The sequence below is a fragment of the Salmo trutta genome, chromosome 40, assembly GCF_901001165.1.
Source record: "Salmo trutta chromosome 40, fSalTru1.1, whole genome shotgun sequence".
NCBI classification, from domain to species: domain Eukaryota; kingdom Metazoa; phylum Chordata; class Actinopteri; order Salmoniformes; family Salmonidae; genus Salmo; species Salmo trutta.
Window position 1 is genome coordinate 21,679,261 of NC_042996.1, and position 20,741 is coordinate 21,700,001.

At 43.7% G+C, this 20,741-nt stretch overlaps 2 protein-coding genes across 2 annotated transcripts in view; one reads left to right on the top strand and one right to left on the bottom strand.

Annotated features, from left to right (window-relative positions):
- Positions 1-1,279: 1,279 nt before the first annotated feature.
- LOC115180188 (centromere protein O-like) lies at positions 1,280-2,119 on the bottom strand. Its single transcript, XM_029742065.1, has one exon. It carries the CDS (start codon positions 2,117-2,119, stop codon positions 1,280-1,282), a length of 840 nt encoding a protein of 279 aa, XP_029597925.1.
- A 6,790-nt stretch (positions 2,120-8,909) lies between these two features.
- The window catches only part of LOC115180425 (D(4) dopamine receptor-like), a 30,470-nt gene continuing 18,638 nt past the window's right edge, over positions 8,910-20,741 (top strand). Inside the window, exons 1-2 of the mRNA XM_029742493.1 lie at positions 8,910-9,311; positions 17,938-18,125. The gene's annotated coding sequence lies outside the window, so the exon portion shown is untranslated. The remainder of the gene's footprint in view (positions 9,312-17,937; positions 18,126-20,741) is intronic.

The following is a 20,741-nucleotide window of genomic DNA, read 5'->3' on the forward strand; positions in this document are numbered from 1 at the left end:
CTTTCCCCAGGCGTTATTGATTCTGTTCCTGTTTCATGTCTGTACGCTACTCATGTTTCTTGTTTTGTTCCATGTTCCATTATTTATTAAATTCACTCCCTGTACTTGCTTCCCGATTCTTAGCGTACACGTTACATAGACACATCTCAACATCAACTGTTCAGAAGAGACTGCATGAGTCAGTCTCCTCCTCTACAAAGAAACCACTACTAAAGAACACCAATAAGAAGAAGAGACTTGCTTGGGCCAAGAAACATGAGCAATGGACATTAGACCGATGGAAATCTGTCCTTTGGTCTGATGAGTCCAAATTTGAGATTTTTGGTTGCAACCGTTGTATCTTTGTGAGACGCAGAGTAGGTGAACGGGTGATCTCCGCATGTGTGGCTCCCACGTGAAGCATGGAGGAGGAAGTGTGATATTGTGGGGGTGCTTTGCTTGCTGGTGGCACTGTCAGTGATTTATTTAGAACTCAAGGCACACTTAACCAGCATGGCTACTACAGCATTCTGCAGCGATACGCCATCCCCTCTGGTTTGCGCTTAGTGGGACTATCATTTGTTTTTCAACATGACAATGACCCAAAACACACCTCCAGGCTGTGTAAGGGCTATTTGACCAGGGAGAGTGATGAAGTGCTGCATCAGATGACCTGGCCTCCACAATCACCCGACCACAATCACCCGACCACAATCACCCTCAGAGCTACAAAATGGTATATCATACATGACAGTTGAGGAACAATGGGAAAGTCATTTTGCTTTGAAAGTTGATAAACTTGTAAACTCACTTTTGAGAAAAGGGCCTTTGAATGTTTTGGTACTACTATTGTAGAGCCCTTCTTCGTCTACACCCGTTCAGCATCGTTCACACCCTCTTAAGCTTTAGCCCCACCCATCTCTTTAAGGGTTGATCAGAATGTACTAACAGCAGTCAAGCACCCAAGCTAACTTACTAGCTACTTCCAGACATCTACATTTACATTTACATTTTAGTCATTTAGCAGACGCTCTTATCCAGAGCGACTTACAGTAGTGAATGCATACATTTCATTTCATGCATTTTCTTTTTTTTTTGTACTGGCCCCCCGTGGGAAACAAACCCACAACCCTGGTGTTGCACACACCATGCTGGCGTTGCAAACACCATGCTCTACCAACTGAGCCACAGGGAAGACTGACAATGAAATGAGTATAAAAAGATATGTTAAATAAATGAAATACATTGACATAAACAATTATTCAGTCATGAGTGTATTTACAGCATACTGTGATCAGATTTAAGCGATACTGCCATTCTTCTTCATGGTCACCAAGGCTGTGTGTAATGGAGTCCCCAGGAGTAGGGCTTGGTTCTTCTTCCATTGTGGAGAACTCACCAGCGCAGTGTCTTCAGACTCTATGTTAACCCGGGTGGGCAGGCGTTGTGTGTGGTCAGCATACTGCAGTGTACACAGTGTAGCCTCGGCCTTTTCTCCTGGTATAGTGAACATCAGCACCAGTATAGTGCAGAGAGCATTACTTTCCGCCACCTGAACAGAGCTATGGATCTCCTTGGTGAGGTGTAGCTGCTGCTTGCGGCCAGCGTAGGCATTGAGATACTGGCTGAGGGTGTCCAGGAAGTCCCTGATGTCTGTCTGCATGTTGCCCTGCGTAACAAGCCTCTCCAAGGGGATGAACGGAGGGATGTTATGCCGGCAGATCCTCAGATTAGATCCCAGATCCATCTCCAGGTTATATGTCTCAAGGTAGACGCCTTCGTATGCAGTGGCCAACGAGACACACACTCCTTTACCTTTACGAGTCTGGAGGACATCATACCCACCTATAAGATGGTGAGCATGAAGCAGGTCCTTCAGTTGTGTGTGTCTGGCCATCATCAGCAGAAGTTGTGAGTTATCTGAGCCATCTTCCAGGTCATCAACATCCTCATTCCTCTCATATGGAACATCTGTTCGGTCCAGTAGAGTTCTCATCTTCTGGAGAGACGTATTTGCCTTTATTTCTACTTTTAACTGGTCTCTTTTGCTGAGGAGTGCCTGTAGGGTTGCATTCAGCTCTTCCTCGCGACCTCTCTGTCGAAGTTCCTGCTGCTTCAATTCAAAGATGTTCGCCTCCATTTCCACAATGTTCAAGTTCCCCAAAACAGAGCTAAGTGAGAGAGAACAGCTCACTGAACATTACTCACCCTGGCAGAGCTGGTTAGGCTGTTATGTTATCCAGAGCGTTGGTGACTGTGCAACTGTGCTGTCAGATTGTCTGTTCGTAAATTCAGTGTTTTGTGTTCAGAGGGCACACCGGACGCTCTGGCTGATGAGTTTACTGATGTTTACTGACACCAGCCATATTCAACTGGTGTTGAGCATTCGTAAATTCATCAGTTATTCTGCGCTCTCTGGCACACTCAGACGAGAGTGATCTGAAATCGGAGTAGATGGCCAGACTGAATTTACAAACGCACCCAAAATGGTTACTTGCATAGTGAAGTCTTTTGTTAAGACATGTAGCTAGCTACATAATAATCACAACTCGTGATGTTACTACCCTGCATGAATCTGCAGCTTGCTAGCCAACCAGGTTCAATGTTAGCTAGCTAACATTTGGCTATAGCTAGCTAAGCAAATGGCTCCGAGATACAAATAATAAGGTCATACACATAACGTTAGCTAGCGAGCCAGCCAGTTAACGTTAGCTAGCTAGGTAAACAATGAACCATAATCACAACTAATGATTTTACTACCCTGCATGAATCTGCAGGTAGCTAACCAACCAGATTCTATGTTAGCTAGCTAACATTAGGCTATAACTATCCAAGCAAATTGTTCTTTCTGTCAAAATTAGAAACGTGTAATATCTGAAAATGTAGCTAGCTAGACTATCTTACCCATATACTGTACATCATTCATGGTTGGACGCGTCTCCTGTCGGATGCCATGGTTGCCCTTAGTTTGAAGACGTAATCCGGAGACAGGTGTTTTCTCAATCTCCTTAGCTATCATCCTCGAATTCCACTGATTTCAAAACTCAGTCCTCCAGAAAGTGGAGAGCAACACTTATGCAGTTTTAATACATAATACATTTTTTAAAAAGCAGCATTAGACAGGATTACCTAGACATACTGACCAGCTCAAATAGACAGACGTGTGCTATATGGCAGACCAATCCAAACTCATCTCTTGATATGACCAGCCCACTCATTATTTCAGCCAATCATGGCTAGCGGGAAGGTTGCTAGCTTTTTTTTGGCTAAACCAACTAGGCTCGTAATTTAACAATTTGATTTGTATTTACAGATGGCATACACATTATTATTAAGTCACATGAAAGTTCACATATTTGAGAAGGCATTTCAGACAAAAAAAACCCGCATTTTGATAAAAAAAAAGTTTATGTTCAAATGGCTCTCCTGTGAAGTAGTGACTTGTGACATGCCTAGTTTGCTGAAACGGGTGACATATGTGGGAACTCCTTCAAGACTGTTGGAAAAGCATTCCTCATGAAGCTGGTTGAGAGAATGCCAAGATTGTGCAAAGCTGTCATCAAGGGTGGCTAATTTGAAGAAACTAAAATATAAAATATATTTTGATTTGTTTAACTTTTTTTTGGTTACTACATGATTCCATATGTATTTCATAGTTTTGATGTCTTCACTATTATTTTACAATGTAGAAAATAGTGAAAATAAAGAAAAACCCTTGAATGAGTACTGTAGGTGTGTCCAAACTTTTTGACTGGTTCAGTATATATATTTATAAAAAAAAAAAAATCCACAAAAGTAGTGCACTGGGCCTTTACTAGTCCTGTATTAGCGGACTGATATAGCTGTCTATAGCGCAGGCAACAAAATACATTCTGGAAATAAACAAAGAGGCAGGAAGCCAGGAAAGAGGCAACCAGAGAAAATAGAGAGGAATGGAGCTAGCCAAACGTAGGCGATCTCTGTGGAAACGGCTTAAGCGGAGAGATAAAAGGGGTGAGTGAAGAGGTGAAGGAGAGAGGTGGAGGAAGAGGAGTGTGTGTGTGTGTGTGGGGGGGGGGGTCGGTCCGGAGGAGGATGGGGAGAGGGGTGGATGAGCATTTCGCAGCTGTGGAACAGTCTTCGCTCTCACCTCCTTCAAACATACAGTTTACATTTACAAGTAGTCAAATGACCCCTGCTGAAATCTGTCAATTAAAAAGCAGAGCTCTTTAGAAGGGCAGGAAGAGATTTAATAGATCAAACACACCCGTCTGACACTTTTACTTCTTCTCCCTCCTTTCTTCTCGCTCTCGCTAAATAAACCTTAAACATGTAAACGGCAACGACACACATGTGTAACATAACCTCATTGCAGCCTTGAGCTGTGATAAAGACACTCTGGCACACATTCATCTTCACACGTGATCTTTAAAACCAGAGATCAAAGAAGGAACAGGAGCTGCTGTTTGAAGTCTAATTAAACTATCGGTCTCCCCCTTGGCTTGCGAGCGGCCGACAGCCAGCGACACCGTATTCTACACAGAACAGGGTGCCATTTGAGGCACATCCATGGTGTAATCAGTGCTACTTTTATTTCACCTTTATTTAACCAGGTAGGCTAGTTGAGAGCAAGTTCCCATTTACAACTGCGACCTGGCCAAGATAAAGCAAAGCAGTGCGACTCAAACAACAACAACACAGAGTTACACATGGGATAAACAAACATACAGTCAATAATACAATACAAAAAGTATATATACAGTGTGTGCAAATGAGGTAGGATAAGGGAGGTAAGGTAATAAATAGGCCATAGTGGTGAAATAATTACAATATAGCAATTAAACACTGGAATGATAGATGTGCAGAAGATGAATGTGCAAGTAGGGATACTGGGGTGCAAAGGAGCAAAATAAATAAAATAAATAACAGTATGGGGATGAGGTAGTTGTATGGGCTATTTACAGATGGGCTATGTACAGGTGCAGTGATGTGTGAGCTGCTCAGACAGCTGGTGCTTAAAGTTAGTGAGGGAGATATGAGTCTCCAGCTTCAGTGATTTTTGCAGTTGGTTCCAGTCATTGGCAGCAGAGAACTGGAAGGAAAGGCGGCCAAAGGAGGAATTGGCTTTAGGGGTGACCAATGAACTATACCTGCTGGAGCGCATGCTACGGGTGGGTGCTGCTATGGTGATCAGTGAGCTGCGATAAGGCGGGGCTTTACCAAGCATAGACTTATAGATGACCTGGAGCCAGTGGGTTTGGCGACGAATATGAAGCGAGGGCCAGCCAACGAGAGCATACAGGTCACAGTGGTGGGTAGTATATGGGGCTTTGGTGACAAAACGGATGGCACTGTGATAGACTGCATCCAATTTGCTGAGTTGAGTGTTGGAGGCTATTTTGTAAATGACATCGCAAAAGGCAAGGATCGGTAGAATAGTCAGCATGAGTGAAGGATGCTTTGTTGCGAAGTAGGAAGCCGATTCTAGATTTAATTTTGGATTGGAGATGCTTAATGTGAGTCTGGAAGGAGAGTTTCTAAGTCAGAACTGTCCAGAGTAGTGATGCTGGACGGGCGGGCAGGTGTGGGCAGCGATCAGTTGAAGAGCATGCATTTAGTTTTACTTGCATTTAAGAGGAGTTGGAGGCCACGGAAGGAGAGTTGTATGGCATTGAAGCTCGTCTGGAGGTTGGTTAACACAGTGTCCAAAGAAGGGCCAGAAGTATACAGAATGGTGTCGTCTGCGTAGAGGTGGATCAGAGAATCACCAGCAGCAAGAGCGACATCATTGATGTATACAGAGAAGAGAGTCGGCCCGAGAATTGAACCCTGTGGCACCCCCATAGAGACTGCCAGAGGTCCGGACAACAGGCCCTCCGATTTGACACACTGAACTCTGTCTGAGAGGTAGTTGGTGAACCAGGCGAGGCAGTCATTTGAGAAACCAAGGCAAACACACAAACCAATCAAAAACCAGACCCTTACTGTCTGTCGATGAAAATTCAATTCATGTTTAAAGGAAAGAGTAAACCAATAGAAGTAGAGCTCTGTAGAGGATAGAGTCAGGTTGGACCTAATGGAAATGACTCACTCTGTCATACTGCTTTAACCCAACACATGGAGAGCTCATCTGACTCAGAACAGAGAGCCATCATTTGGAACTCACACACAAAATAACCCCAAATCATACCTTCCTGTCACAGTAACCTTCTACTACCTTCCAATATACTGTCACTGTAACCTTACATTCTACATTTTTTCCTGATTTCCAGACTTATGTAGGCATCCTGGAGTAATGCAATGCGACTTCAAGCAGAACAGCTCCCAGTTTAATTAAATTCAAGAACTGTCTCATCTACAGAATAAGCCCATCACTTAGAGCAGGGATGGGCAACCCGCCTTTTGTAGGCCCGTGGATCAATTTCCAAAAACTCAGTCGGGGTCCCAACAGTTGAGAGTTAGAATAGTAGAATGCACAAGGTGCCATTTTGAAATTTGGTTTTGCATCAGCAGTTTATCTCTTGTTGTGTCTGTCACTCAATTAGCCCATGTCAGCTAACATTAGGATTGGTAACTTAGTCGAGCCAGCTATCTAAATTTGTAGTAATCGTGGTTTAAATTACCGACCAGGGTGCCCCAATTGATTTTGTTAGTCTCTCTCACTCCGCCCCGTGGATTTTCTATACAATTGCATGAAATTAGTTATAATAATGGCAAAATCTTCTCTCTGCCCCATGGCAAAATGTGTAGCATTGCAGGACATTTACTCTAAAACGTTTTTTTTTTCTGCTGTCAAGCGGGGGCCGCTAAAATGTTTGCCCGCAAGGTGGGGGGAGCCCCGCCAACAAAATTTCACTTAGGGCCCCCAAAAGGTTATTTATTATTTATTTTATCTTTATTTAACTAGGCAAGTCAGTTAAGAACAAATTCTTATTTTCAATGACGGCCTAGGAACAGTGGGTTAACTGCCTTGTTCAGGGGCAGAACGACAGATTTTTACCTTGTCAACTCGGGGATTCAATCTAGCAACCTTTCGGTTACTAGTCCAACGCTCTAACCACTAGGCTACACTGCCGCCCCCTAGGGCCAGCTCTGACTGCATGTGTGGGTATGGATGTGGGTACGCAGATCCGCGAGCCACATGGGGGCAAGGGGTCAGAAGAGACAAAGTGTCACAGTTATAATTTCCCTCTGTCACAGTGCTCTACTATGACTTGCAGTGTGGTTACTCCCTCACAGCGTCAATGCAGCTGAGCCTGCCTGACATGTCCAGGGAAGGTGTGACTCCAGAATTAGCCATGTGTGATTCCGTTTTAAGGCCAGGTTGAAGCTTTCTATAAGAAACATTAACGTGTTGAAAATTCCAAATTGTTTGTCAACTTACACACAGCACTGACACACCCACTTACCCTACCAGACATGCCACCAGGGGTCTTTTCACAGTCCCCAAACCCAGAATGAATTCAAGGAAACGTACAGTATTATACAAAGCCATGATTGCATGGAACTCCCATCTCATATTGCTCAAGCGAACCGCAAACCTGGCTTTAAAAAACAGATGAAGCAACACCTCACAGCACAACGCCTCTCCCCCATGTGACCTAAATAGTTTGTGTGTATGTACTGATAGATCCTAAGAATGTAAAGGTAATATATGAACATCCAAATAATACATGTAGTCCTAGAATAGTAGGTCTCTGTGTTGAGTCAGTATAGAAACTTTTAGTTATATCTTTCTTGTTTTAAATGTATATAGTTCTGTCCTTTTTCTATTACTGTTCTGTACTATGTCATGTTTCATGTTTTATGTGGATCCCAGGAAGAGTAGCTGCTGCTATCGCAACAGCTAATGGGGATCCTAGTCAAATACCAAATACCAATTCCACAATCCATCAGGTCTGACCAAGGCAGCCAGGGAAAGGTTAGGTTATAAACCTGTAATGGATTTTGCTGGCGTTTCTCAGGGTGCTGTTTTTCCTCTTTCCCGGTCTTATAAGCCTCAGTGCAGACTCTCTGCTTTATTTCTGTCTGCCTGGAGTATAGGACATCCGGGGGCTGCATTCTGCAGCTAAAACTCACCTGATAGGATCAGACACACTCACAGGGAGCGTGGAGGGGCCCAGATGTTTAACACCCTTTCCCAGGTCCATTTCACCCATGCCTGGCTGTGTCACGAGATAAGGTTGCAACCCCCTCTATCACACACACGTCAATACATAGTAGTCAATAATACACACACACACGCACACACACACACACACACACACACACACACACACACACACACACACACACACACACACACACATGAATGAGCATACAGCTAGCCGTATGTATGTTTTCAAGAACTCTCTGGTTTGCCCTCCACTATTGAGTAATCCTGATTTCAATTGAGATGAGTACAATACTCACTACTCTCCTTAGGGCAGATCACCGACAGGCAAGTGTTACTCACACTTAAAGTGCTCACACTTAAAGCCACTTCTATTAAGCTGTCATATTGGTGAGACTCGTTGAGATGTATGTGTAGTTCATTTTCTATGGTGGGTTCCATGGAAAACCAAAGAGAATGTAGAACCAGGTCTATTCTACGAGTTCTATTTTTGTAGCTGGCAAGAAGCCCTGAATCACTGATTCAGGTACAGCGGCAGTAAAAGAGGGGTGGAGTCAGAGCATAGCGAGACCCAGTGATAGGGCAGCAGCTGTTCTGTGAGAGTGAAGGGAGCGGGGAGGGGTGCACAGCAGCCTTTAACTGTTAACCAATCACAGAGGCCTCAGGCAAATCATGAGTAATTAAGCAAGTGATGGTCCCTCAGCATCCAGAGAGAGAGGGAGAGAGAGAGGGAGAGAGAGAGGGAGAGAAATGTACAGAGACGGACAAAAGTGAGGAAGAAAAAAAACGAGAGAGAGAAAATAGAGAGAGATAAATAGAGAGAGAGCGGGAAAGAGAAAGAGAGAGCGAGACAGAGATACATTTAGAGAGTGAGAGGAGAGAGTTTGTGAGTTTCAGCACACTCTCTGTGGCTGAGTCTTTGAAAAGGGAGACGATGTGGGCTCAGTCATGTTGTGTCATATCATAAATGTGAAGGCAGGGGACAAGTTTCTGACAGACGGCTCAGCAATAGTAAAACTCTGCACAGTTGCAGCGCAGGACGAGATGGAGTAGTGAGTGTGAGTGTGTGGCGGAGCGAGGGAGAAAACAGCTGTTGACGGACAGTTTTGTGGAGCTGAGTGAAGGAAAGCAGCGGAGTAGACAACATCAGGGCTTACTGAGACAGTTTGGACTGGGGACCTCGGATTGACAGGGATAACAGGATTGATAGACTTCATGGGGTCAAAGGCTTGATGTTGATGTGAGTACCTTTTTACCTTTTGTGCTATATTTGTTGTTCTGTGTTTTTGGATTGTTTTACTCTTGTTGAAAATCAAGTCCTCTAATACCAAAAACAAACAGTGTAATTGATACGAACGTGATGACAAAAAAAGTCTAAATAAAAAGATCTGCATATAATGGTGAAAATGGTTATTGGAAAATTGTGATATGATTCTGCATATTAATACACAAAATGGTTGTTATATCCAAATGTTCAATAGTAATAAACAAGTCATTTGAGTTTTCAAAATGGAAAAGCACACTATTGGTATAGCAACATTTTTTTTTTTCAAAGATTGTCATATTAAAGAGAACGATTATACTTATTTTCTTAATCAAAACAGATCAGGCATGATTAGTATCAAGACACAGAGAACGGGTGCACGACTTTGTTGTCCTCTATCTAATCATCTTAATGGTAGCATCTCTATTCATCACTGAGTTTGACATCAAAATATATTGCACCCTTATTTGCACCATTAACCATCTCCGTGGAGAGTGCATACGTGTAGCCTTCGACCAATAAGACAGCACACTGCTGTCCTCCTCTGACCGTTGTGAGCCTCGAGGGGATGGGGGGGTAGTGTCAGATTCTGTCTGTGAGATAAGACCCCCCCCCCAGGGTGGCATGGTGCACAAAAGGAAATAACCACAGAACCCTAAAGCCATCGAAAACCAGCAGTTACTCATTTAGTACTTCCCAGACAATTACAGAATTATTCCACGTAGAAATGTTGTTCATAGAACAGTTGTTCTCTATTAGTGTGAGGGGTGAAAAAGACCAGCATCCCAACTATATCTCAGTATTTCCATTTCTAAGAAACCAAGAGACTCTAGCCTACTGAAACACGCTCCCATGGCGTGCTCCTACTGTCTCCTGCCACACACTACAGCACAGCCACATGTAGGGCATACGCAGCATCATAACCCCTTGTTAATACAGTCCTGGCTCCGTTTCTACCTTCTCTAAACCCAACGCCACCACGCTTCCTAGTAAACAGCTGTTGGCACAGTTGGTCGCAGCAGCTCCGGGGGCTTAATTTGGACCCCCTACCACCCAGGCCACCACCCAACACCACCCAGGCCAGTTTGATGAGCTCTGGAGGGGCTCCAACACAACGATAAAGACCTTGAGTCAGCCACAACTGGTGAGCACATGTGCAATGGATATGGAGCGATAACATGGGACAGGACAGGTGGTTTGCAAAAACACAGTTGAAGGGCAATGAAAACATGAAAGAGGCTAATTCAGGGAAAAAAAATGTTGATATTGATAAACACAAAGTAAGATTGAATATCTTATCTGAATATCTTATCTGTTGAATATCTTATCTGAAACTGACGGACAGCAGACTCTGGAAAACAGCAACGCTTTAATGGAAAAGACTACCCAGGTTACATACATTACACCTAACATCAGAACATTTAATGAGCAGAAAACAAAAGATAAACAACTTTCTTCTTTAGACAAGCTTTAACTTTTATTCGCTTCCCAAGGCACCACACTGTGCTGCTCTCTTTAACTACTGTCTCAGGCGTGGAAAGATTTCTCAGACCCTCCCTTTGACAACCATGTGTTTATATTATTTTAAGTTGAACTTTTGATACTGAAGTATATTTAAAACAAAATACTTTTGGACTTTTACTCAAGTAGTATTTTACTGGGTGACTTTCACTTTTAATTGAGTCATTTTCAATTATGGTATCTTTACTTTTACTCAAGTATGAAAATTGGGTACTTTTTCCAACACTGGTCAGCAGCAACATCTTGACTGTTGTATTCCATTTTTTTTTAATAAAAACTGCACTTTTCCTTTTCTACTAGCACTTTGCTAATAACTATTTTATTGAGGGAAAATGTACTTACTACGACTGTGATATTTAGTTGGCTCGCCTAGCCATCTTAATCATCCATCACTTGCCACGACCCTGTCCAATTTAAACCTTCATGGAAGGAAGAGTAGAGAAAGTATGGTTGCATCTCAAATGGCACACTATTCCCTATATAGTGCTCTACTTTTGACCAGTTCTGAACTTTATAGGGAATAGGGTGCCATTTGGGACACACTTGAAGAAACTCAGATTAAGCCCTCTATAAACCCATATGTCAGGTGAGCTACAGGTTGGTTCTAGAGCACCGAGCATCCTAATATGTCCGCCTGCCATCTCATTGGCTATTGTTTCGATGAACACCATCATTTCAGAATCAATGAGAGGTGCACTGCTAACCTACATGCCATTTCTGGCATCATTGGTATTCATGCAGCCTCCAAGTCAAGATTCAATCAAGCCACGCTCTATACATTTCCCAACATCCCATAAAAAAAGTATTGATAGACGAAGTCATGGCCATATATCCGTTTCTATACTACAGGGTCTATGACGTATTGCTTTCCCCTACTCAAGTCCTGTCAGATACCCCTGACAAACTTCATCTTCCATTCACGACTGTTGATAGATAAACATATATATATATATACATATATACATACACACATATATATATATATATATATATATATATATATATATATATATATACACACATATACACATCCTATATGTGAGCCCTATATATATATATATATATATATATATATATATATATATATATATATATATATATATATATATATATATATGACTTATACCTTTCTCCAAGAAGACCTGTCAGATCAGTAGACTAGCAGTGAACAGTGACCAGTGGGGGCTGGTTTGGTGACTCATTGTAATGGTTGGAATTAAATGAATGGAACAGTACTAAACACCTATCAAACACATTGTTTCTATGCAATGTGCTTGATACCATTCCATTAATTCCATTCCGGCCATAACTATGAGCTGTCCTCCCCTCACCAGCCTCCACTGAAACAGACCATACCCTGTATTCAGACTGACTGGCTGATACATGCTGCACATTATGCTATTAGGTTTTATTTGAGCGTTTGCCACCTGTTGCAGACATTTTTTCAACATCTGTGTGTTCGCATCACTTGGCATGGACAGAGAAATGACATTTCTATATCATGGAGAAATCACCTCTCAATAAATCTCTCACAGACCCGTGATGATGCAAATGGTTCCTCTCCTCATGCAAAACGACAGGCAGCTCATTAGCCAAGTAAATTAAATCTGAGGCCCCGGATCAGCGTCATCTTTATGACAAAGGACGTTTCTAGGATACCGACAGGCTCGTCGTGTGTGTGCGGAGACTGGAGAGACACGAGTGTCCAGTTGTTGCTGCTACAGTAGTATTAAAAGACCGCCTAACACTGACCGGCAGACATCACACCGCGGTAGGCTGATGGTGCACATTTTTGGATTTTAGCGGGTTGTTTGGCACGGCTAGGGTGATGTGTTTGATAAATGGCAGCAGCAGCACCAATGTTGGTGAGGACTATGGAGAGTGGTGTTGGACAAATGGCCACTCAGGCGGTCACGGCCGATAGAGCACAGCAGGAGCAGAAGCTATGGATGAAAGCAGAGAAATCCCTCCCGGAGCACTGCTCACAAGAAATACAGAAAGAAAGCGAGAGAGAGAGAGAGTGGGAGAGAAGAGAAAAGGGAAGGGAGAGAAAGAAAAAGGGTTAAGAGAGAGACCACAGAGAGAGGGGGTGAGAAAAACAGAGAGATAGGATGAAAGGAAATTATTGATACAGGAGGGAAAGGGTCGGGAGAGAGAGAGAAAGGGGAAGAAAAACTACAACCGGTGATTAGGATAGAGAGTAAGAGAGACAGACAGACAAGAGAGAGAGATAGAGGGCAAATACAGGTCAATGCTCCTGGGGGTACTGTATTGGTATGCAGATGCACACACACATAGGCAAACACATGTCATACACACTCCATTCCAACCGCAATGTGAGCTAATAGATGTGACAGGAAGCTAACACATTGCACATACACACACCTGCAACATAAAACGATTATGCCGCAAACAGATGCTTTTATACGGTTTTGTGTTCTTCTTCTTTACGCGAGACTAAACTTAACGTGTGGAACAGCATCTCGCCCCAGGAGTCAATACAAACACCCAAGCTGACAATCATGCTATCCTCTTCTCCCAATTCACATTATGTCGTCTCCATGTTAGCTTTTGCCTGTGGTCCCGCCTGGCTAATTGACAGTTCAAGTGTTGAGGATGACGGACTGAGACAAGACGAGAGGCAGCCAGTCTGTGACGTGATAGGCACTGTAAGCTCACACACCCATGCAGGCAGGGCTCCCAGGACCAGTCATTTCAGCCATTTCCATCGTGTAAATGGGTTGAAGAAATGACCACTTAGACTATCAACACCTCTTAAAATGCCATTACACTTCTCTCTCTCTCTCTCTCTCTCTCTCTCTCTCTCTCTCTCTCTCTCTCTCTCTCTCTCTCTCTCTCTCTCTCTCTCTCTCTCTCTCTCTCTCTCTCTCTCTCTCTCTCTCTCTCTCTCTCTCTCTCTCTCTCTCTCTCTCTCTCTCTCTCTCTCTCTCTCTCTCTCTCTCTCTCTCTCTCTCTCTCTCTCTCTCTCTCTCTCTCCTCTCTCTCTCTCTCTCTCTCTCTCTCTCTCTCTCTCTCTCTCTCTCTCTCTCTCTCTCTCTCTCTCTCTCTCTCTCTCTCTCTCTCTCTCTCTCTCTCTCTCTCTCTCTCTCTCTCTCTCTCTCTCTCTCTCTCTCTCTCTCTCTCTCTCTCTCTCTCTCTCTCTCTCTCTCTCTCTCTCTCTCTCTCTCTCTCTCTCTCTCTCTCTCTCTCTCTCTCTCTCTCTCTCTCTCTCTCTCTCTCTCTCTCTCTCTCTCTGATGTACAGACCCAGTAGTTATTTCTTTGAGAATGTAGAGAGAGAACTGATGTGGTGTGGGCATATTTTACGCCTGGCCTCCACACTTACTCCTTCCAGAGACTCTATGTTACACGTGTGATTGAAGAAGTGAAGTAGTCATACATTTTTATAACACACAAGAGCACGCAAACAGTGGATAACAATTATTTTTGACTGACTGGTGGGAACGGTGAAAAACAGGAGAAGGGCAGTCATCTTGGCTTGCAATTGTTATCTTTCTACACATATTGTTAACCCACACATGGATGTACACACACACACACACACACACACACACACACACACACACACACACACACACACACACACACACACACACACACACACACACACACACACACACACACACACACTACTCAGGCAAGCAACACACACACAACGACAACTCACGCACATACATCTGACCCCAGCATGTCTGTTTCTGTTTTCTGATTCTGACAGCTCCTTGCCCCATCTTCTACTGTTGTCTCTAATGTGTCCCAGCATGCTCTCTGGCCCAGCACTGATGGCTTCTGTGAACAGAAATGCTGTAAAAAAATATATTTGTAAAGGCATTTAAGCAACACAAAAGGATATGTCAAGTATATCTCAGCAACAACTAAAAACACTATTAAGCAGCATCTGCTGTCAAACTTTGGCATTCAGAAAAAGTTAGTTTCAAGCTAGGCTTCGGTTGGAAAACAAATTGACATTCAGCAACATAAGGCATATAGCTATGTTTTGTTGTCAAGGCTGCTTGATTTCTCGCTGATATCTCTCTTCATTGCTTTCACTCTGTTTTCCTCCTCTCCCTCTTTCTCGCTCTGCCCATCCCTCTCTCTCTCTTTCCCTCTCTTCCTCTCTCTGTCCCCTCTCACTCCCTCTCTCTGTGCTATGGGCAAAGCTGGCGGGTGATTTAATGGTGCTCTGCTGAATGTTTGACCTCCCCCCTCCCTCCCTCCACACACACACCCACCCCCGCCAACTCCCACACACAATTCCATTCCACTCTCCAACCCACGGCATGTTTCGCTGACCCACCCAGGGTGACAGTTTGTCCCTGCACTGGCCAGCTCTAACATCGTGATTGGCAACTAGCAGAATAAAGAGCTGGGTTGGGCAGAAACGCACCAGCGTCCATTATTGATGACAAGCCACAGACAGCATCAATACATCAACCTAAGTCCTATGAGCACCACTTATCAGTGGCTGTCATGTAACGTAAAGGTGCAAAGTGAAGGTATATAATTACAGAATTCCATCGTCCCTTTATAAGAAGAATATCCACCGGGGATTAGACCCATTGACCATAATTACTGTAATGGTCTCGTGTTCAGGGGCTGTTAAGGTGGGTTGGTGCTCATGTCGGCACGTCCAGAGGTGTGGGGGAGTAGCTGGGGTTGCGTAATGTATTTTCTTACAGCTAAGAGAAAGAATAGAACAGGTATCCATGTCATTCACTTGTACGACCTCTCTCTAAAAGTTCATACAGCAAGACAGATACACAATGACAGTGGAAAGACACTCACGCTTCCTATGTACCATTGGTAGTTAACCCTTTCCGGTCACAATCACAGCATCTGTAAGGAAACACTTGAAACTTGCAACAAAACAATACTTAGCCTGTATAAAAAATAATCATGTGCAACTTGATTTGACAGGGTATGCATGCAGAGATTCAACTTGCCCAAATTATAGTAACACAACAAGAAGTTTTATGGTTATCTAAAATATTTGCTGTTTAAATGAGGGCAGCAGAAGTGAAAATCTACCGATAGGTTCCTCAGTAGCCGCTACTCTAATGAGTTTTCATGTAAGTCTAGCTCTCCCGAACAATATTCACCTGAGACTATTCACCTTGATAGTGGGATTTTGGTAGGTTGTTCATCACAGTTGGGCTGTTATGGCACTTCTAGAGAAATCCCACGTCCAATTAAACAGGAATTGGAGCCGAACAATGCCAATTCTGACAGCCTGACAGACAGATGACAGACAGAGCGAGAGGGAGGAAAGTTGCTTTGACTAATGGTCTTCCGACTGGGCACAGACGTCAGTTCAATGTTTTTATTTACATTTGGTTGCGCTGTCAACGTGAATTCAACATGAAATCAATAAAAAATATCACCAAGTCATTGGATTTAGGTTAAAAGTTGGGTCAAAAAATATGAAATGCCCATATATTGATGGCTTTTTGTCAATCGAAGCAGTTTTCCACATTGATTCAACTTCGATTTTTGGGGGGGTTGAAATGGCGTTGATTCAACTAGTTTTTGCCCAGTGGGTTGTTTGTGCACTGCAGCGTGGTTTTGCCCAGGGGGATGTGGTGTTGTTGTAAGAGTGGTGATGTCTATCCACGTCTTTGCTCTGCTTTATCAGTCCATTCCATCTGATCTGATAAACCTCAATAACTCCCACTTTATTTCCCTGTCTTGTTTTTTTCCTTTGCGCCACTCTCATTCTAAGCTGCAAGCTCCCGCTTGGTTTGACATTTAAGGCGGAACGTCGAGTCCGCCGACCACGTAGATGAATTACCTGCTACACAGCAGGCCTAGGAAAGGCTTTGTGTGTGTTTGTGTGCATGTGTGTGTGTTTGTGTGCATGTGTGTGTGTTTGTGTGCATGTGTGTGTGTTTTTGTCCAGATTGCTCTTTTGAATTTAACCAAGATATTAAACACAGCAGTGAGCTTGAACACCCTCCAGATCACAATTCAAATTTCCACCATGGATCAAATTCAAAAAATCAATCCGTCTCTGCATGGGACAAATGCTTCTATTTGGCAATCTGTGGCTATTATCAGGAAGAGATCCCTGAAATAGGAACATCATCATAATCACCAATGAATGCATCTGGACTGCCCAGATGTGAGAAGAAAATCCTTTTTGGACCAGAGCCATAGACACACAGAACATGACAAACTCTGTCTGTACATACAGTCATCTATCAATTGCGCAAAAATAGTTTGAATCAATGTTTTTTCCACATCATAAAAATGTTTTGATGACGTCGAATCAACGTGGAAAACTGATTGGATTTGCAAAAAGTCATTAACTTAAGGGAATTTCATATTTTTTTCACCAAACTTCTCACCTAAATCCAACGACATGGGACATTGTTAGTTGATTTCACGTTGAAGTCACATTAGTTGACAACTCAACAAACAAAGGAAAATCAAAACTAGGCCGAACCACTCCAAAATTGGAAAAACAAAAAACACTGCTTTCATAACTCATCTACACAAGTGAAATGAGCTGGAACAGTTCGAGTGGGTCTTTTTGTAGATTGTGCAAGCTCTCATGGGTGTCATGGCAACCCTCACCTGTTGCCGAAGAGAAAAAGACAGTTCCATATCACAGGAAAAACTGCTCTGATCTGGAGCACGCTCAGTGGGGAGATTGTGGGAAAACAAGATGTGTTATTTCAGAACAACGTGCAAAACAACAAACCAAAACAACAATAAGACAGGGAGGGAGGCTGCATACGATGAAATCTGAATTATAGTTAGAGTTAATGTGACACGAAAGAGGGGCAAAGGGAATAGTAATACGTTTTCCTTTAAAAGCCATCCTAAAACTGCAAAACATTTTGGGAATATATCAACGGTAGACTAATGAAACAAATACCAAATGATTGTTTTTGGGTTGAGTTTTCCTTTAAACTGGATTGATGTAAAAACACAGATGCCTACTGTACCATCACTTCGGATGAAAAATACCGGTCACTCTGGGTTACTGAGTTGCAACAGAAGCAGGTTAAAGAAAATGTATTTTCATTTTTTACATCCCATCTCTTCCTCTTCCATGGCAGGTGTGATTTGTGATGTCACTCAGGGAGACGAGCATGACTGAAGAGTCATCTCTATAAAACATGGCTGTCACGGGTCTCAGCGAGGGGAAGCAGTTGGCTGACACACACACGCTAAACACGTGGTGTCTAGAATCAGCGGTCAGGACACACATCATGCTCTGCCCATCTCCCGGCCTCACTTCATCAAGGTATGAACAGATTTGGCAGGACTTGCATACTATCACAGATTACATGTGAGTAAAATCATTAAACAGGTTAACATTAGCAAGGCCGTGGGGCCAGACAGAATACCAGGATGTGTACTCAGAGCATGCGCTGATTAGCTGGAAAGTGTCTTCACTAAAATGTTCAACCTATCCCTGACCCGGTCTGTAATACCAACTGGTTTCAAGCAGACCATCATAGTCACCGTGCCCACGAATGCCAAGGTAACCTGCCTATAGCCACCTATAGCCATGAAACGCTTTGAAAGGCTGGTTATGGCTCACATCAACACCATCATCCCAGACACCATGGACCCACTCCAATTCGCATAACGCCCTAACAGATCCACAGAGGAAGCAATCTCTATTGCACTCCACACGGCCCTCACCCACCTGGACAAAAGGAATACCTATGTAAGAATGCTGTTCATTGACTACAGCACAGCATTGAACCGCATAGTCCCCTCCAAGCTCATCAACAAGCTCAGGACTTCCTGATGGGCAGCCACCAGGTGGTGAGGGGAAGCAACAACACATCCAAGACTCTGACCATCAACACATGGGCCCCTCATGGGTGTGTGCTTAGTCCCCTCCTGTAGCCCCTGTTCACCCACGACTGCCTGTCCGTGCACGACTCCAATCTCATCATCAAGTTTGCGGTTGACACAACGGTGGTAGGACTGATGACAATGAGGCAGCCTTTAAAGAGGAGATCAGAGACCTGGCAGTGGGGTGCCAGGACAACAACCTCTCTCTTAACGTCAGCAAGACAGGAGGAAATGGAGGGGCGAGCACTAAAGAATGAACATGGTCATACACACCCACACAGTTGTGAAGAGGGCACAGCAGGGCCTCTTCCCCCTCAATAGGCTGAAAAGATTTGGATCCTCAAAAGCTCCACAGCTGCACCATTGAGAGCATCTTGACTAGCTGTATCACCGCTTGGTATGGCAACTGCAAGGCACCCGACCGCAAGGTGCTACAGAGGGTGGTAAGTACGGCCCAGTACATCACTGGGGCCGAGCTCTCCGCCATCCATGACTTCTATACCAGGGGGTGTCAGAGGAAGGCCCAAATAACTGTCAAAGACTCCAGCCACCCTAGTCATACAGTGAGGGAAAAAAGTATTTGATCCCCTGCTGATTTTGTTTGCCCACTGACAAAGAAATTATCAGTCTATAATTTTAATGGTAGGTTTATTTGAACAGTGAGAGACAGAATAACAACAAAAAAATCCAGAAAAACGCATGTCAAAAATTTTATAAATTGATTTGCATTTTAATGAGGGAAATAAGTATTTGACCCCTCTCAATCAGAAAGATTTCTGGCTCCCAGGTGTTTTTTATACAGGTAACGAGCTGAGATTAGGAGCACACTCTTAAAGGGAGTGCTCCTAATCTCAGCTTGTTACCTGTATAAAAGACACCTGTCCACAGAAGCACCTGTCCCTCGGCCTGGGGCTCCATGCAAGATCTCACCTCGTGGAGTTGCAATGATCATGAGAATGGTGAGGAATCAGCCCAGAACTACACGGGAGGATCTTGTCAATGATCTCAAGGCAGCTGGGACCATAGTCACCAAGAAAACAATTGGTAACACACTACGCCGTGAAGGAATGAAATCCTGCAGCGCCCGCAAGGTCCCCTTGCTCAAGAAAGCACATATACATGCCCGTCTGAAGTTTGCCAATGAACATCTGAATAATTCAGAGGACAACTGGGTGAAAGTGTTGTGGTCAGATGAGACCAAAATGGAGCTCTTTGGCATCAACTTAACTCGTCGTGTTTGGAGGAGGAGGAATGCTGCCTATGACCCCAAGAACACCATCCCCACCGTCAAACATGGAGGTGGAAACATTATGCTTTGGGGGTGTTTTTCTGCTAAGGGGACAGGACAACTTCACCGCATCAAAGGGACGATGGACGGGGCCATGTACCGTCAAATCTTGGGTGAGAACCTCCTTCCCTCAGCCAGGGCATTGAAAATGGGTCGTGGATGGGTATTCCAGCATGACAATGACCCAAAACACATGGCCAAGGCAACAAAGGAGTGGCTCAAGAAGAAGCACATTAAGGTCCTGGAGTGGCCTAGCTAGTGTCCAGACCTTAATCCCATAGAAAATCTGTGGAAGGAGCTGAAGGTTCGAGTTGCCAAACATCAGCCTCGAAACCTTAATGACTTGGAGAAGATCTGCAAAGAGGAGTGGGACAAAATCCCTCCTGAGATGTGTGCAAACCTGGTGGCCAACTACCAGAAACGTCTGACCTCTGTGATTGCCAACAAGGGTTTTGCCACCAAGTACTAAGTCATGTTTTGCAGAGGGGTCAAATACTTATTTCCCCCATTAAAATGCAAATCTATTCATAACATTTTTGACATGCGTTTTTCTGGATTTGTTTGTTGTTATTCTGTCTCTCACTGTTCAAATAAACCTACCATTAAAATTATAGACTGGTCATTTCTTTGTAAGTGGGCAAACGTACAAAATCAGCAGGGGATCAAATACTTTTTCCCTTCACTGTAGGCTGTTCCCTCTGCTACCGCACGGCAAGTGGTACCAGTGTACCAAGTCTGGAACCAACAGGACCCTGAACAGCTTCT

Coding starts and splice junctions, on each gene's coding strand:
- LOC115180188 (XM_029742065.1), bottom strand. CDS start 2,119: ATGGAGGCGAACATCTTTGAATTGAAGCAGCAGGAACTTCGACAGAGA.